The 20596-nt window shown below is 35.0% G+C and overlaps 1 protein-coding gene across 1 annotated transcript in view; it reads right to left on the minus strand.

The window, feature by feature from the left end:
* Positions 1 to 18651, minus strand: part of MARCHF1 (membrane associated ring-CH-type finger 1) — a gene marked incomplete at its 5' end in the record, with an annotated part of 91937 nt that extends 73286 nt beyond the window's left edge. The window contains one exon of the mRNA XM_081998763.1: positions 18550 to 18651. Coding sequence (XP_081854889.1) covers positions 18550 to 18651 — 102 coding nt within the window. The remainder of the gene's footprint in view (positions 1 to 18549) is intronic.
* Positions 18652 to 20596: the final 1945 nt, after the last annotated feature.

Below are 20596 nucleotides of genomic sequence, written 5' to 3' on the forward strand. Positions count from 1 at the left end.
AGCTTCCAACGATAGTATGTGACTCCAGTAAAGCCTTTGAACATAAAGCCTTTTCCACCTTTGCATGATAACTCAGCTGTCTGCATAATTCATGAAGAGAGATGAAAGACTACTTCCCATGTAAATATGTCAGGCAGAAAAATAACTACTTTGAAATGAAACTCAAGGTAAGATGTAGATCAGACTCTTGGAGTTAAAGCAGAAAGCCAAATTCCTGCCAAGTTCTACAGTGGTTAGATATCGCTAAGGGTCTGCATAGATTACAAATTCTACCCCATACCAAAATCAAAATTTGACTTAGCTAAGTGTACAAGAATCTAGTATGCTGTAAAAGTTATATAATGCTAAGGCATCCCAAAATGAAGTTGTGAGGCACATCAATTACTTTTGAAACACATATGATCATTCTACGCTGCTGAATTTACAGAAACAACAGGAGAGCATCTGTCTTAGCAACACTTTTTGTACAAATACAGCTCCATGTCTGCAAATCACCGAAGATCTGTCTTCAGGTAGAAACATGAACCTTTCAGTTTCACCTTTACTTATGCCTGATTAGAGAAACTCTACTGCCAAATACCTAAAGAACCAACCTGGGCACAAAGTTATGAACTGCACTTCTTTTGGCATCTGTTCAGACAAAGCTTTTCAAGAAGCGGTATCATCGTGTCTGGATGGCAACCCCGGACGAGCATTCTGACTGCTCATCACGATGTCCTTGCCTCTCATTTCTGAAGTAACTAGGCACAGCACCAAGATTGCGGAGAGCAGTGGGATCTGCCAAAATGGAAAAGTTATTGCTGCCTTCTACTCTTCAATTCAGCTAAATTTGCAGCACCTATAAACATGCTAACAGATTTCATCCTCCTCTGGCTATTTGGGAATCCAATGACGGGAAACCTAAAGTGAGGAGTAGCACCTGATATGCTTTTGAAGGTATTTCATATTCTTTAGACTTCCAGTAAGAACAGGTGTCTTAAAGCACCTTACTTTGATTTCTTTAACTGTGGCTATTGAAGGTTGCGAAGGCATAACCTTGTGGAGGTAGTATCAATAAGTGATAATGATTTTTTTTTTCCTTTGCAAAATTCACACAGTAGCCTCAAAATTCTTCAGACACAGTAAATACATGCTAAGCCCTCAGGGAGTCTTGCAATTTTTTAATTTGGGCTATGAAGGAGGCATAAAGGGCACTCTTTCTAAAGAACCCATATCAGATTCGATAATTTACTTCAATATGCATCTAAGTAAGAGCCTAGGGATTTCTTTAATAATAACAACAAGCAGTAGTTTTTCATGCAATCAAGTAACTAAACATTGGAACTCTGCCAGAGAAACTGGTCAATGTTAGAAGTTAATGTTCAATGGATATTAAAAGGAATGCAACTGGTGAAATTAATGAAAGAAAAAACATCTATCAAGGGCTGTTAAATACCCCATGCTATCCCATATGGATAAGGAGGACCTGTGACTGCATCTCTCTTCAGATCTGAGGAGCATGTTACAGAAATACTGGTATTTGTGTTATTCTACAGGCATCAGTTGTCTTCGAAGGAGACATGACATAGGGCTAGATGAATCCTTTGGTAACCAAATAACCGGATTTTGAATGAATCTGGCTTTGGGAACCATTTTTACATTCATCTTTTTTAAGTGGACAGAGTTCAAAGGCTCTCAGGTTTGAATTTCGTTATTGCTTTCTCATTGTTCAACACTTTGACAACAGAAAAAAAATTCCAAGAGCAGCATAATATTTTAGTTTTAGGAGTACAGTGAATAATACTAACCTTAGTCATATACTACAGTCCTTCAATGCCTAAAATATAGTTTTTGGCTTACTTTATATAGTACTCAGCATCATATAAAGACATTCCATTTGCAGCTATTGGAAGAAGTAAACTTAATTTGAATTACAAACATATCTGCATGCTAGGTAACATTGTATACTCTTAAGTGTTTATCTAAAAGCTGTATCTACTATCCAACATGAGAACAAGAAAATTGATGTTGTAACTGCTGGGTGTCAGTGATGAATGGCAAAGTTTCTTGATTTTCATTTTCAAAACAATGCACCTGAAAAAGAGAAATTAAAAACCACAGAAGAATAGCATCTGCTGAAAAAAAAGAAATGAAATTGTAACAAGAAAAAAGCTATCTGTTCTGCAGACCGACATTTTTGTCCCTTGTTGATCTCTAAATACTGCTTATGCCCAGGTTTGCTTATCTTCCAAGATCTGACAAGATCACACCTCCTGGCAGTATAATGATAAAGGATCAGTTTCCTTTGTTAGTGTGCTCATTGCTACTCTGAGGAGCGAGATAAATGGAATAGGGAAAAATAATTTTTAAAAAATGGTAAAAAAGTACTTCAGATAGGTCCAAACTATCTAGATTTTCTCATCCCTAAACTCACAGGTGCATACATATTTTAAAGACACACTATCGACACACTATGCTCTTTAATAGCACCATAATCGATGCATGTGGATATATTTCTCATTTTAGGTCTCTGAGTATTAATTAGTATGATTACAATGTGACTAACCTTCTTGCAACCAAGAGGACTACTCAGATAAGAAGAGTTGGGTGCACTGTCAAAATCACCCATGAATCTTTAATCACTACACCTTCTTCTATAGATGATTTTTCTACATACTGGTTTTGCCCAAATCTATTCTGATATGAAAATTAGACAAGATTATGCAAATCAGAACAAAAATCATTCTAACATGCAGTATTTAAGCTTTGATTACAAATGAGGCTCACCTAAAAATGTATTTCTGTTAAAAAAACAGCATAACTGTGAGTTGAAGTATATTTAAAAATGTATCGTTGACAAGGTGAAAGGTAAAATAGTAGAAAATTGTGTTGAGAATCCTTCTCTGCAAAAAAAATAGAGACATCTATGCTGACCATTACTGAGGCTTTGAAATTTGAAAGGCCAAATCCTACAATACTTACCTCCTAACTTACCAGACCTTTAGTACTGGGAATGACAGATGTGTATACCTGCGAACGTATTACACTATGGGAAATGGAAGAAAATAGTAAGGACACTATAGCTTATATATACTCTGACCGTAATTTTTGAGTCTGAAAAGATTGAAAGGTTTTAGGTATTATTATTAAAACAAGAACCTAGAATCATTCTGAAAATTTAAAATAAACCTGAAATGTTAAAATTAAATCCAAAAAAACCAACTTTTCTAAGCAATGGAATTCAACAATCACTGGACTTTCATTTATTAAAAAATAAAGGAATTTCTTACAAGACAAAGGAAAATACATTTTGCCTTCAAAAAATGAGCGTTACAAAACACAATCTCTTCAAAACATAGGTTTTACCGAGGTTTATAAAGCAGTTTCAACTACACCGTTTTCATTAATGTAACTATCTCAGGCCATCCCAAGCCAGAGGCAGTGACTGGAAGGCTATTAGAGGACAATAATAAGCCTTCTTGAGCAGACGTGTTATTCACAGACATGCTGCTGAATCTTTTTATATATATATTTTCTTTTAAAGATAACCTACAGGCCAAATGCACTGAAATACATTCAGTCTTCACTCTCAGCTTTCTAAATAATGCATTTAAAAAGCTGGCGTTTCTTAGTCTTGGACTTCATTTAGTATTGGGGCTGAAGGGGAAAGGAGTGAATATGTAACCATTTTCAGTTTCCCATAGCTGATACCCTACACGCTCCCCATTTAGAGAAAAAAAAACATGTTTTCTCTACTCATTCTTTATTATGGTAAAGGAAATGTAAATATTAGTGATTTCCCAAGGTATTTTAAAATTTAATAATATCAAAATAATAATGCAAATGGTATAATAATGATGATGATGATACATTACATCTCTACATTGTACAGAACGTAGAGATGTAATTACATCTACATTACATCTCTACATTGTACAGAACTGTATTGCTACATTTTTAGTGATATGGAATGAAAAAAACCACATTTTACATATTATTTTAAATAAGGCTACAATAGGAGTTTATCCAGTAGAGTCTATTCCTTTTGACTTTGGTTTTAAACTTCATCTAACAAAAATGCATTAAAATGCTCAAAAGTACATTAATTTAATTAAATAATGGTGGGAAATAGTGAATATATTAACTTTTTAAAGAAGTTCTAACAGATTAAGTTAGAAATTATATTTACTTTTCCTGAGACACCCATGCTGCAAGTTTGACTTTTTAGTTTATTTCTCTGAAGGAGGCAATCTGTATTAAAGCAAAATACAAGTTCATAATCTGGAAATAGACTCTCAATTTAGAAGAAAAAGCATAGAAGTTATGTCACATTCATGCCACTATACTGCCTTGAAACTAAAAAAATCACTAGTGAACCTGGTCTGATCCCCTATGACCTAACAGAAAGCAAAATTCTCAAATATTCTTCCACCTGTATACATATTTTGGTAAATAAAGAGTTTGCCTCTACCATGCAGTAATAAGAACACAAAACCCCCATGGCAATGGCGCCTAGAAACAAAATTCCTAATAATTTGAGTAGAACTCTAGATGACTAAAATTTCTGAGAAACAAAAGAGGCTCTTTGCTTGTAGGGTGTTTTTGGTTTTTAATTAAAGTACATTCTGGTCCCAAATACACATTTTTATGCAGACAATTTCATTGTCATTTCTGAATGCACTGATACATAGATAGGCACAAACATCCCATTCTGACTGGCCTTTATGCAGTTAATTACACCCCAAAAATAAACTAAATACATAGACAATACTGGATTTTCTCATGTATGAAAATAAACTGCTTTCAATTATTTTTTTTTTATCTGCAGGAAACCAATTGCTCTACTAAATGCTTTGAACTGAGAATAAATATACCAAATTACTAAGCTAATTGCACATCTCACGTATCTGAGAAGCTGATAAGCAACACATTTTCCATGACAGGCACTGGTTGACCAAAGCATTAATTCACATTACTGTGATCCACGTTATTAAAAAAGTATCTTTTTGCAAATGGTTCTTCAAATGCTAAATACCAAGTTGAAAAAAAACCCCTACCTACCTACACCTAAGCTCTAGTTTATCAGCTAATTCCAAAGAAATTGTGGGTGGCAGATGGAATCTTTGTGCCAGTTTAAATTCAGAGCAGCACATTCCTGACAGTAAGCAGAAACAGCCATGCAACAGTCTTTCCCTCTGCAGCCCCACGCAATTTGAAGTCATGGTATGTTCCACAGTTCAGTGACAGAAAGGACACAGTGGAGCAGCAACGTGATGATGCTGCAGTGGGTTAAGAATGTAGGGCTCTACCTTGTTCCCTCTTCCTGAAAAAAGCCAAACAAAAACATCTGAGCAAGGAAATCGAAGACAGTAACATTAGTTCAGTTACTTATGTCATGAAAATGGATTTTTTTAAATATTGCTGAAATCCTTTCACATCTCAACTACGACAAGAAAGCTCCTCTAAAAAGGTTTTTTAAGAAAGAAAAACAGACCATACTTTCAAGACTGGTATTACAGTTAGCATTTCTTGATTCAACCCTATGTGTAGACACTACATGAAAGTTGTTTGTACATGTTAAACAAAAACCTTTAGGTCACTTGCAGCATTAAAGCAAAGTTTTACTGTTACATTTGCAGAATGCTTTGTCTTTTAATCACTTCTTCAGAGCCACGGAAACACATGTTTCCAAGAAACACATATGCAGTAATTATGTTATACTGTATGCTCTCTATGTCTACCTTTATAAAGACAGGATGATCAATGTTCAGATGAATCAGGAAAAATGAATAATCCTATGATTAAAATACAGAAATCAGAAGCAAGACAACTACTTGTAGTTCCTGTCAATGATGGTGCATGTGAAAACTCAGTTTCCTTAGAACAGATCTTCAAACCCAGCAAATTAATGATGGATGTCTCCAGTTTTTACACAGTGTATTTTAAACATACTTGCATGCTAAAGGCAGGTACCCAAAGAACACTTCAAAAAAATGCAGTTATTTGGAAGTGTCAACTTATAGCGAATATACAGTTTTGCAGATGCTATCAGCCATCAATACATAAGCCAAGGTGAACTGTGAATATGGTGTGATAAAAAAAGGTATTTGGAAGAAAATGAACTTTTTTTTTTTTGAGAAGAAGCGAACTCATATTTGTACAAGATATCAATCAAGTTGGAGCTGACATCTGTATTTGTACAGAATTTACTTTTTCCTATTTTGTTCTCCATTCTCTTCCTCATTTCATTTTTTCTTCCCTCTATGGAGAATTAAACATAATGGAGAAAAAAAAAAGAAAATGTCTGTCTGGATCATCCTCTCATTATTTCAAATGCGCAGAAGTGCAGAACCTTGATTACTGCAAGGTTTCGGTAATGGCAAATTTTCTGATGCTATGTGAATTAGACCTTGCATCTAAAAATAACACTTTGATAAATGACCAAACTCTGAGATGCATCACTTCAGACATTGTAAGCATATAATGTCAATCGGTTCCTCTGAAAGTCAGCCCATTTTTATTGAAATCCCAAAATAATGATTTAAAAGCAAATTTTAGGTTCACATTTTTGAAAGCATTTCTTTTGACCCCAGAACAGGATTTTCAGAGATAGGGAGCATCATTAGCCATTTAAAGTTACTGCAAGGTTAGCACCTCTTTAAAAATGACATGAGTATCTTGAATTGACTATCCACAAGTGGAGATCTTCAGGATTTTGTTTTAAATAAAATGTCCTCAACCCACATCAGCAAAGGAACTGAAGTAAAATCATACTTAGTCTGTATAAAATATTCAAACTATCTCATACTACTGTAGTTCAACAGACATCATTATTGATGTTTTGACAACTTAGCAATTATCTATGCAGTTATAAAATCAGTTTAAATTGATTAATTGAATTGCTCATTTTTCTGTATTTTGTTTTTATGAGCTGTTATTAACATTTCATGTGCATTAATATTTATAGATTACAAAGATTACAAGAAGCAATTAGCACATTCTGAAATAATATTACCCAGAGAAAACAAACATCAAACATGATCAAATTAACTCAGGTTTCCATAACAAAAAAATAAATTCAATTAATTCAGCATCAGGAAATACTGTCGTCTAATTTAGTGCCACTCACCAAGAAGAGTATATGCCTAAATCTGAATAGGTAAAATGGTATTTCCCCACTACGCATGAAGTCTGAGTACATGGTTTTGATGCACCACACTTCCAGAGCACTTTGAGAGCTCTCGGAAGCATTTGTGCTGCCTCTGTGGTCTTCATCTACAGTGAGATGAGCCCACTGGGTGGACCAACATCAACATGCCTCCCGGTTCAATGATCTCCTTAATATAAATTTCACTACACACAAATTTATTCTACCTACCCTCAAACTCACGCCAGGCTGAGTCTGTGGCCTAATCAGTAAATGAGCTTTTACTGCAATCACTTTTTCTTCCACAATACACATTTCCCTCTTATTGACACATTTCCCTTATATATTTCTTCCAATGGTTGTATTGAAAATGCTAATTATGGACTGATTGACAGCAAAGATAGCCCCAAAACAGAGTACTGATTCTTGCCTGGGACCTCAAGACACTGTGAGGAGCTAAATTATACCCAGGAAGAGTAAAATGGGACAGCATTGAGTTAATACAATCTTCTACGTCCTTCAAATGAAAAAACTCAAACATCTGTGTTTTATAGAGATCTCTCTTCTCTCTCACAGCAGCAAAAAAGTGCAGTATTCCAATTTAGTAATAAAATTCGAAGTACATTTCGCATCACCTTTACATATTACTAGAACAAGGCACTTACAGCCTGAAAAATAACAACGTAGACTACACATGCAAGCATACCTAAATGCAACTTAAAACATTCCTGTCCATGAAACAAATACCATATTAAAGTTAAGAATAACAAAAAACTCAAAAATTAGGTGTATCATTTCTGCATAAATGGTAAATAAATAGAAAACAAGATTTCCTCTTTGTAATATCAAAACAACTATTAAATCAGTTTGTGTCATGCTCTTCCTCTTTTCTGTCAGATCATTCTTATGTCGTAGATCATAAAATTCTCTTTCTCCAGAACAACACAAAAGAGACAAAAGTCACAGCAAAAAGGCGGCACTATTTTTCTCCCTCATCCATTACAAAAGAGAACCAGTGTTTAACTTTTGGGTATAAAAATGCTAAAAGTCTGGCTACATTTAGTGCCTCTCTTCTTCGTGTAAGATAGGCCAAACTTAAGACCCTGTTTACATCCTTATGAAAAAACATAGCTCAGTTCTATAAATTACAATCTACATGGTTAACGAGTAAACATTGTTGGGGTCAGTACAAACTAAAAAAGAGAAATATTTGAAATATGAGGCACAGAAATAGAAGACAGACACTTTACCACAAAACAGATCTTCACAGAGGAGGAAATCTAAACACTTCTATTTAAACAATGCTTTATGATTAGACAAATCACAGTAAGTTGACTGATCTGCTACAGAAGTTGTACCATTCGTATCATTGATTTTATTAAGGATTTCATTAAGGATTACATGGCAAGAAAAGCTAGGATGTGTTTCTTTTAGAAACAGGAAAAAAAAGTACATGCACAGAAAATTGGAGACAGGAAAAAAACTAATACAAATATCCCATGCAAATGTTTCCACTCCAAATTTCAAGGATCACAGACATGGGATCCCTGTAACCCTTAACACAGAATCATATAGGAGCCTAATTGTCAAGAGTATGTTCTTCATATTCAGTCTAAATTTCCCCTTCTTAATCTCATCCTATTACTCCTATCTCATACTTTATGAAAGGACAAGGGGGAGGGAGTAACAGATTAACTCCAGATGTAATTAGTTTAACAAGGTCACAGGCAGCTTGCTTTCACAGCCAACAGGGTTGACAGAAGTAATACGGTCATCATCCATATACAGCCATCTTTGACAACATATCCATTTTTAATTGTATTGGTATAATTGGCATTTCCTACAAATCCAGACCAAGATTTAAACACCTCTGAAACTGCAGCAAGGTACCTGGTTGATGCTGTTATCTCCATCTCCCATGGAATGAACACTAAACCTCAGCCTATCTGTTCTCTAGAAAGCCACTAAGTCTTCTGCCGTATTTTCTCCTCCTCCTTTGTATTAATTTTACAAATTTATTTAGTCCTTCCACTATCAACCAAGATAGGACTAACGCCTTTGTCTTTAAGCACCTTACAACTGTAAGTGAAATTTTATTCTGAATGTTATAATTAGTTCACATTAAGGAAGCTGAAGTCACAAAGTAGAAGTGACTTTCACAAAATTATATGGAAGTTACATACAGTGCAAGTCAGCTCTTTAACCTACACAATAATTATGATTTTTTTTTTCTGTTTCGGTTCATCACTCCAGCACTTTCTGTTGCTGTTCTTTGGGCACCACTATTACAGTTGCAACAGCAACTACTCAGTGACATTGCCATCTGGAAAACAGAGCAGTAACAGTAGATTTCAGAACTTTCCCACAGAGTATTTTTAGAATAATCCACTTATAAAGGTTATCTTTTATTTGAAGATCTGACTTCTCCCCCAGACCACCTCCTAGCTCAGTGCCCCATCAAAATATTATAAAAAGGGTAACTCATACATGCTGCAGATTTCAAGAGGCCCTACTTAGAGGAAGAATGATGGAGAACTGCAACGAGGATGCAAACTATCTTTATACAAGCTAGATGTTCACAAGACAGTCCAAATACATTCAGACTCACTATGCTGCAGGAAAACTAGCCCAGCTGGGTGGAACACAGTGCCAAATGTGGGCTGAAATGGCTCCATGACACATCAACATACCATCACAGCAGAAGAACAGCTAGCCAGAGATATGGTGCACTGCGTAGCCTTCTATGTTACAAAACACCAAATCATTTGTAGCATTGGGAAGCCTCCTACTGATGATAGCGTAGCGGAAGAAAATATTAGGGATGGATCTAGGGAGACATACAGCTCCCAGCCATTGACTACTTTCTTCCTCTTCCATGCCTGTCTGTAGCAAAACTTATGTACTAATATGAATGCATGAAATGGCTTCTATACGTCCACATACAACCACATTTTCCTATTACGAATATTTGTTGGAGTATATTTTGCAGCAATAATTACTTTGTAAACCACTTTATAGTAAGAATGAATCTTGCTGTGGAAACTGCACAAATTTATGAGATTAGGTACAATTTAAACTAGCAGGATTGAAAGAAATACGAGGGAAATCCTGATTCTTACCTTTTTCTATCAATGCTTTGGACTGCTGCTGCACAAACTTATATGCACATAACTTCACTCTAAGCATGCAAATGGTATCAGTATAGACTTTTCAAGCAAATTATACATATACCTTTGTGTTTACAAGACTGAGGTGCACAGACCATAGTAGTGAGCACAGTAGAGAGTTTATCCTAAAACTGGTTCTGGATTTTGTAATCCAAGTAGTACAAAATACAAGCAAAATACCATGCAACAAATACAGATCCTGAGGAATGGGAGTACTATGTAAACTTGTAATTTTACTTAAACATTTAGTATTACCATGAGATTTTTATGCAATAAAGTAACAGAAACATTTTCCATCACTACTTTTCTTTGTCCCTTTTTTCCTTTTGTTTTTAAAAACATAATATGCTTTCATAGATTTCCTCACTGGTATTACTCTGGCAATAAATGAATTAGCAGAGACGTTTCTTTGATGCTTACTGTCATCTTGGCTTCACCAGTACAGTGTAGGTGTTCAGTTAATGGTGGGACTGAAGGCTTCACTGCGGTAAATGAGAATAACCCATTTCATCTTATCAAAAACTTAGATTAATTACTTGGCCCTGTTTGATTTTCTCATGTTCTAGAACTTATTTTCCAGATAGAAACTGAACGGTGATCTGGTAATCCCCTTCTTGTTTCAGGATCTAATAACACTATGTCATACAACCTGGAACTTTACACACTTTAAACTAAATCTAAGATTTTTATGGACATATTAAAAATTGCTGGAAAAATAATTCTTGAGATTTCAGTCAAAAGTTATGTGAACAGGTCTAATACACTGAAACATAACTCTTCTCTCCAAAACTAAAAAAAGTTAATACATTTTAAACTCTACACTTAAAGATGCCCCTTCTTCCTAAGTGAAACAGACTAACAAGACAGCTTCAACTATACAAAACAGAAATAAAATATGAATAACTTACATGAAGTATATTTGAACCAATCTTGTGAACACACATTGCTATGAGAAACAAGGTGCATGAAATATTTTTGGGAAAGAATAAAAGGATTGAATTACAATCTATTTGAACAGCTACACAGATGTTTAACAAATATTCATTGTCAATGTCATCTTATAGTAAATTGATCTACAAAAAATAATTTCTTGCAAATTCCACCAGCAAAATTATCTGTAAACGTGGACACCTAACACCTAGAAAACATCAATATCATCTAAGTTATAAAGCTAAAGAAAAACTGCTTTTAAAAACGTTAATAAATAATTATGATTGATGATGATTATTTGTTCGTATTGAAACCAAGTATGCTTTTTTTTTTTCTCTCCAATATTTAAGTTCTTGTTGCTTCTATAACTGCAAAGTAATAGTAATTTCCTTCATGGCCTCCATTTTTGGTCAGGAAATATGTCATCCTTTTCCCAAATGAAATGAAAATTATTTAAATGAAGACTGTCATTTTAAGCTTACCACAAGGGAAGCCTAACTGAAATCACTGGTCAAATAAGTTAAAATTTGACACATCTGCCTCGCTCTTAAATTATTAAATGACACTGGTATGCACTGAGGAAGAAATTGAGCACCAGGGGAGACCTACCCAGAAGTTTTCGCTTACATCTGCCCTGCTCTAACAGTTTACGTATGCACAGAAGAGAAGCACAAACAAATTGTTGACAGCTTTACATCCTTATAACACATTTGTGGTGAGAAGCCAGAAGGTGATAGTAACCTAGGTAACGACTGCTAATTGGCTTTAAACATAGGGAAAATCAATGAGAGTGGCCTGGGGTAGCATGACTACTGAGGCCACTGACAGCTTAGGCTGACCCTGTAAATTAGAAAGCAATAAATAGTTAAAACAATTGCCCTGTGGGGGAGCATGCAGATGATGAGCCTGATGTGGAAGATGACGGATGAGCCCAATGTGGAAGAACTACATCACAAGCAAAAGTTTCCATAGCTTAACATTAACAGATGCTAAAGCACTTACTAAATAAAAAGCTAAAAGTTAACCTGAAGTAAAATGCTAAAAATGAACGTGCACCTAATTAGATACCTTCTCAGAAAGCCTTAGAGCATCTGAGGAAAGAAAAAAAATTAAGTGAATCAAAAAGTATAATGAACAATAGCAACAAGAATTTTAGCCCAAAAGTATCAGAACAAATACTGGCTTTAACTGAAATGCTGCATAAGTTTCATAATGCCCATAAGAAGCAAACATGAAAAGAAGTAAACAGAAAAACCCAGGCAGTCACTTAGGATACAGCTTCTTAGCACCAGACGAAGAGGGAAACAGCCCAGCTGAGATACATCAGAGAACATGAGATATTTAGGACCCCCTCTCCCCCCAAAAATGTATTAAGACCTCATCTATTATTACATAAGCTACGCAACACAGAAGCCAGGAGCAGTACACCTGAACCACAAAAGGTTATATTCTCAACAGTTTCTTTTTTCAATGCATAATTAAACATGCTGCACCGAGCTGTATTTTCATCCTTTTAGAAGTACAGATTAAGAGAAGGATTCAACAGCATATAATTTATTATACCAGGTGAATAATTCTGCCTCTTTTGAAATTACATTTCTCTGTAGAATCTCTCTTCCACAGTCCAATCCACATATACATGTTGTTTGGCTACTATATTAAAGTTACTACTAGATTTCAAAAAGCAGCGTCTATAGAGAATTTTATAGGTACAGTATCATCGTTTTCCTAGCCAGTTCTGCAGCCTAATTAATATAAGTTTACTTAATAGTTATGCAAGTAAGAAGATAATTCAGATGAAACCAACTCCATATTCTTAGATAATTACTCTTTTCTCATTTACATCTAGTTTTTGAGTATTAAACTACACAATTGTCTTATAACAAATTAAACATTCCCTCAATACCTGTCAGATTAACAATAACAGGCTTGCACTGTTAAGAGAAACCTAGAAGGATCCTATTCCACAGGATTTTCAGCAAGGAATTACACTCCCTGGATAAAAATCTGGCAGCCAAACACTTCAAGCTCAGATCAAGGGATATTTCTTGTTCTGGAATTCAATTTTGGTTTTATATAAAAGTCACAGAATGGAATGGTTTGGGTTGGACAAGACCTCTAAAGATCATCTAGTGATGAATCATTCCTACGCTATTCAGAACTTTGATATAACTCACAGAACTTACAGTTAAACCCCAGCTTCTCAGTTTATCATCACTGGAGGAAAACTTGTAATGGTATTGGCTGGAATACAGTTAATTTTCTTCATAGTAGCTTGTATGGGGCTATGTTTTGGATTTTGATGAAAACAGTGCTGATAACACAGGGATGTTTTAGTTATTGCTGAATAGGGCTTACATGAAGTCCTTTTCTGCTTCTCACACCACCCCACTAGCGAGTCGGTTGGGGGTGCACAAGAAGTTGGGAGGAGACACAGCCAGCACAGCTCACCCCAACTGACCAAAGAGATATTCCATACCATATGATGTCATGCTCAGCATATAAAGCTGGGCTAAGAAGGAGGAAGGCAGGGACATTCGGAGTGGTGGTGTTTGTCTTCCCAAGTAACCGTTACGCATGATGAAAGCCCAGCTTTCCTGGAGATGGCTGAACACCTGCCTGCCCATGGGAAGAAGTGAATGAGTTCCTTGTTTTGCTTTGCTTGCGTGCGTGGCTTTTGCGTTCCCTACCAAACGGTCTTTATCACAGCCCATGATTTTTCTCACTTTTCCCCTCTGCTTCTCTCCCCCATCCCACCTCGGGGGAGTGAGCAAGTGGCTGTGTGGGGCTGAGCTGCCTGCCAGGTTTAAACCACTTTCTGTTGTTTGTTTAATTATATTTTGGAATGACCATTGACTACTATTAACTTGCCCAGTCAACATCTGTAGATCAGATGTGGCAACCTGGGATCTGTCTATGTCAAACAGATAATTCATAAACATGTCTTCCTCTCTGTTGGAAAGGCAGATGGTATCATTTGCTTGCATATAAAAAAACCCCTTCCTTAGAGTTAAATTAGATGCTTGATCATTTGCCATGACTTCTAAATTTCATTTGCATATACAAACATAAATTACCTAGTTACTCACATGACTATACTTCCACATACATTCACCCTTAATTGTAGTGGGGAATACAACAGGGAAAAGTAGTATGTACTAATGACTACAATTCAGGATTAAGTATGTGCTCGTGTCCCATTAGCTTTACGTGTTTAACATTATGTACTGAAGCAAGGACCAGTCCATACCCTATGCAGAACAGACTGTATGTAACTGTTAAAAACAGACATTGTGTTAACACTCAACTTCTGAATTAGGGCCCCAAGAAACACTAGACACTGAGCAAAGATAGGGAACTGCTTCTAGTCAAACTGCTTAATCAATCTTAATACATATTTATGTATTTCCATCAAAATAATTTCAACCAACCATACACACATATGCGTACAGAATCACAGTATAAATAGATACTGTCAGTACAGAGACAAGAGACTCATGAAGAAAGAATTTAAAATTGCACATTTTCAATTATATCCATTATCCTTTCAGAAGACAAAGACCTGCAAACACTACTGCATAGAATTATGAACCTTCAAGATCTGGATTTTTTTCACTTAAGGAAAAAAATATTACTATTCTTTCCCCAACTGTAGCAAAAATCAGAGAAAGGGAAAAATGAAAAAGATATGACTTGGCATTTAAGAAAAATAAAAACTGTAAGGAATAATCTGAACATCTGCAGGTTTGTCTGAATAAAATGTAATAGATGAAGCCTACATGAAATAGAAAAGCAAAGAAACATACTAAAAAGTAATGAAAAAAGGTAAGAATTACCACGGGTGGGGAAAAAACTCCAAACGCAGAGTCAAATTTTCGCAAAAGTAAGTTAAATAGGAAAAGTTTTTTTGTTAAATAAATATAAAAAACAGTGAATGCAGAAGAATGGAGGAGCAATAATAAATTGAATTGATATAGTCTTTATGTACTGATCAAAACTTAACATAGTTTAAGTTTGGTCTCAAAACTAAAATAATAGGTACAAAAAATACATCAATAAAGTGATTTTAAATCAATGCAGCATGATAAATGTGTTACCGGGTAGGGAATAATTAGTGTCACAATTTTTAGCAACAGCAAGCTTAATCTGGACTACTATTTACAACTGTTCACTCATGTTCAAACTGGAGCAGGAATAGACAAGACCTTTTAAGATACTCATGGGAACATGGAAACTATTATGAGAAGGGAAAGCGAAGTTGAAGTTGTATCACATGTCTCTACAAATAAATCTTATGATGAACATTGGGAAGGATGAACTTTTAAAGTTTAGAAACAATGTATACAGGGACAAACAAGCACAAACTGATAATAAATTTAGTTTGAAAAATAGATAATGATTTCTAGCTATCAGAGAAGCAAAGTCAATTCCAGCTTTATGTCCCACTACACAAAGTTAACAGATTATATGAAATTGTTTTGAGCATTAAAAAAAAATTAGGTCAAGTCGCTGTGAACCTAAAGTTATCAATACAAAACCAAAATCCAACAAACTGGAATATTAAACAATATTTTTGAGAAATTATGCCTCCTGTGTTTATAGAATGACTCAAATTTTTTGAGATATTCTCAGAACCAAGAAGCTAGAGTTGCACCTAAAATTGAACACAAAATAAAGTAGACTGAGGTGATAAAGCCTGGGGATAATATGATAATTAAGTTCAAAATAATAATGGAAAAATGTTTTCAAGAATATTTAGTTGAGTTTTGCTGAAATATTTCTGAATTTATTTGATTTGGATGAAACCAGAACATCTTAATATCAAATAAAATGAAATGGTATGACTGATTTTATTAAACTCTTTAAATTTATTTCACTGTTTTCACGAGTTAATTTTTCTGTACTGCTGTTCAGTACTGTTCCATTTACTTGCTTAATGAAAAAAAGCAGTTTGTTAATGATCATAACCTGCTTCCTACTCCACAAGCTTCCTTCTTTTTTTCACTAAGAGAGAAAAATATTCCTTTTCATAAAAATTAATGAGACGTACTTGCAATTTTCAGGTCATTCCCCTTTGGGAAAGTGGCATTGTGAAATTACCTCTTTGCGTGTTTATTTTTAAAGGGAAAGAAAAGTTTTATTCAAAAATCAACCCCCACTAACGGAACCAGGTCCACAGAGGAGCTGCAATGCACTGAAAGATGAATGTTCCTTCAGATAGAAGGGACCTGAATTGGTCATTGGAAGTGGCTTTGTACACTTACAACAAATAATTTATTATATTCTTTATTTTCTGCTGTTTCACTATGTTTCATTTTCCAGTGCCAAAGTCTGTATCTCCACTCAACACCATATGGAAAATTTTTCAAATTTGAAAGGCTAAGACTACTAAACAAAATCAAAGCTGATTTGAAACAGGATTTCAGATTTAAAATGTTCATAAGGAGAATAAGGATTTTCAGCCTACAGCCCACAAGTTGGAAAGACACTGCCAGCAAAAGCTTATTCTGAATGTCATTTACTTCAGAAGTGAGGGATATAAAGAGTAATGGTTGAGAAAGCAGGAAGTGAAGAAAATGAAGTGGAAAGCTTCACAGGCCTCAAGAGATATTACTGCTTTTTTTCCTTTGTGAAGATTATTATTCCATAGTCAATCATGACATTAAAGGGCACATGGTATTTTCCTAGCTGTTTATATTCCTGTCTTTTTTACACACTTCATCAACTAATCAACAGTCTATACAGTTTCACACAAATCTGTTTTTGAAAAAGTTTTACTTTTAATATGGTTAAAACATACTAACTCTACTGATTCAATTGTTATGAACTATATTCCTAGTTCATCATTTCTATGTCCCATTTGGTAGATTGGAATGCTTATCTTTGGAATATCAAACTGAATTAAATGTTGACTAGCAGTCAGTCAGAAATTAAAATACACAAATTTCCACATAGCTAAATTCCTTAACAGCTATCACTTATTACTAGCAATATCTAAACATTAATATTAATTAAATAAAATTTAAAAAGAAAACAGTAATAGTAATTAAGGGGACAATAAGCTTGAAATTTCTGGTTTCATGACTCATTGCATTTTAACTTCCTTTTAAGTCTCTAAAAGAAAATAATTCCAGATAAAAGTGAGCTATAATAATAGTAATAATAATATAGAATATTAAGTGAACGATAAGGTTTGCAAATTTTAGTGCTTTTTTGTCTTCTCTTTCTTAGCAGAAACCTACCAAATCTACCATTGAGCAAGATAATTTTGCCACATTAAGTCGGGGCTTTTTTCACCAGAACTACAGCAACTTTCAAACAGACCACTGTCTCTTCATTTATAATTCTCTTTACACTCTTTGGAATACCACATTTCATCAGTGGTTATAAACAATTATTCACCTTTCTGCTTAGATGTCATCATGTCCATGTTTCAGCAACTGGAGAGCAGTACTTCCTGATACCTCATACTTCTTAAGATAGGAAAATGTTGTGCCTATTTTAAACTTAATAATGAAATGGGACCAGGCATGTTTAACTGAATATGTTTCAAATCATCAGCTTTCCTGTAGTCTAAAAATGTCAATACAGTTCAAGAAAAACAAGTACATACACAGTTTTTCCTCTTACATGCGGGGCAGTCTGAAGCCTTCAAGTATCAGTTCTTACTCACCTTGGGAGGTCTACTGATGTAACTGGATTTATTTGAATGAGAAAAAAACTGCAGGATTAAAATTCTTGTTGATGAGTCACTTTATTCAACTTCATATAATCCATGATAACTCCACTATGTAAATTGTCAACTTTACATTGCAGGAACATCTACTATCAATAGCTGCGCATGCAGAAACTCAACCATCTTTTGTGGCATCATGTTAAATATATGAAGATAATTTTAAAATCCATCTCTATGACACATGTGCAGACATACTATACCTTGCTCCTGTTACAGACAGGAGCAAAGAACAAACAAGGTACCTTTAGATAATGTCCTGCTGTATTAATCAGGGGCCAAATGCCATATCATTGATTAAGATCATAAAGAGTGTCAGTCATTCATATTAGGACATTTCCTGCTTAAAGACTTTACCATTCACAAAACATCAATACTGATTTATAGACATAGCATGCAAGTCAGAATGGACCATGCATAACATAAAAGATGAAAAAATAGCAAATGGAAAGAGTAAATAGCTATAATGTCAAAGGGTTTCACACACTGAGGCAATGCAATCAATGGCAAACACTACATTTTTTAAAATAAATTTAACACCTCTGAAGTTCATCTGCGCATGCCACTGTCATGAAATGCAACTTTTCACTCACCAAAGTAGAGTTATGTGAAGCATCACCTGAGACCTCGGGTGTTCTTGTGCTGTTTGGAAGTCTGTGAGGGTTACGAGCTATCGCTTGGCACCAGCCCAACATTTTCTCCTTCCACTTATCCCTTCTCAATTTCTGAAATTCTGAAAATAATTTAGATTCCCTGAAACATTGACACTTGAAATTTATTGTGTGCATGTCTCTGGATGCATGCCTTTAAAAACAGTTTTTTAAGTTATGTATAAACAAGATAATAAACATATTTTTATATTTAAAGTACTCCGAAGGGCTATGCTACGCAGGTTAGAAAACAACTATGCACTTTCAGCACACCTTACATGCATTGATACTATTTCAGTGTCAGCAAATTCAGTGCCTTTTCCTCATGTTAAATCTTTCTCAAGTTGCCACTTTAATTAAAAAAGTGCCGTTCTAAACAAACTTTATTACAAAATAACAGTGAGACTAGCACCGTTCCTAAAACCATGAAACATTTGGATGCAATACCCCACATTCCCTGAAACAATGAGAAATAGCCCTAAAGCAGTAGCAGATATCAAATACAAATCAACAGTAAGAAAACACACGTATGTACTCACGCTCACACACATGAATACCTGGCTGGTCTTGTAAAAAGCTAGAAGGAATGAACACATACCAGCAATAAATGCTACATGCTACAACTGTAAATTGCATGTGAACTACTTTTTAGTTTGTACAGTAACAAAATACCTTTTAAGTAACACTATAACATTCTGGAAATAGAGCACTAGTAAGGTTTTTTTAAGTGTAAGAAGCTTTCATAGGTATTTTTAAAATGTCACAGTCTACTTTTCCCAGTTGAAATAGGTAACCATAGAATCATAGAATAGTTTGGGTTGGAAGGGAGCTTTAAACATCATCTAGTCCAACCCCCCTTGCAATGAGCAGGGACATCTTCAATTACATCAGGTTGCTCAGAGCCCCGTCCAATTTGACCTTGAACGTTTCCAGGGATGGGGCAACTACCACCTCTCTGGGCAACCTGTTCCAGTCTTTCACCACCCTCATTGTGTAATGTAGGTATTCAGTGCTAATTCATTACAGAAAAATAACTTTGAGCAATTCTTCTTCTCCTCAACATCTGAAGCAATTAATAATCTGGTGGTTTATAACATTTTTCAATTTAAAACATGTTATTCTGTAACATCATGAAACAATAAACAAACAGATTAACCTACCAGATTGAATGCCTACTATGCCAAACAAGGTTAGTACTATAGACTGAATAGATCTGGAATGGACACAAAATAATGCTAAAGGCCTTACATAGTACAGTAGCACCCATTTAATGTCATTGAATACTACATACTTGTAAAGTAGGTATATTTTTTCTGCAATACGTCTCCATGCAGTACACAAGTCATGCTTGTGTTTACAGCAGGCTTTCATCTTCCCAGGTTCTGCTTCTGACAAACTACAGCCCCTTCTTGAATAACTACAGCTCTACCGTTTCCACACTTACCATTAATACATAATTTTCAAAGCGTGAAATGCATAAAGCTGTATTTCTCCATACAACCTCACAGAACTGACAGTAAAGAATAAGTGGGGACTAGCCTTAGCTTTATCACACTGGAGATGATTAGATGACTGAGTCTACAGGTGAACTGATTCTTACTAATTTTTCAGTGTCTTGAAACCTTAATATGAGATAAAAATGTATGCCAATAAAGCATTAGTAACATGAAGACTGCCACACAGTCTGTTGACTGTCTGGGGAGTCAAATCTATTTTTCCATTATAAAAGATTTCTGTTGTAAGACTGTCGAGAACCTGGTCCTCCAGGACATGAGTACAACCCAGCAAAGGCTTCACAATGAGAAATCTAACTGAAGCACTGACTAAACTCAGTGTCACCAACTTAGCAGCAGTTACAATGTCCAATGGATCACAGCATCCACTCTCTCGCAAGCCCTACAAGACTGTTTATTTTCCTTAATTCTGTGAATGCAACTAGCAGAACTTTACATACCAAACTGATTGTTTTTAAGAGTAAAGTAAGTACCAG

Source organism: Phaethon aethereus, assembly GCF_964289735.1.
Source record: "Phaethon aethereus genome assembly, chromosome: 4".
NCBI lineage: Eukaryota > Metazoa > Chordata > Aves > Phaethontiformes > Phaethontidae > Phaethon > Phaethon aethereus.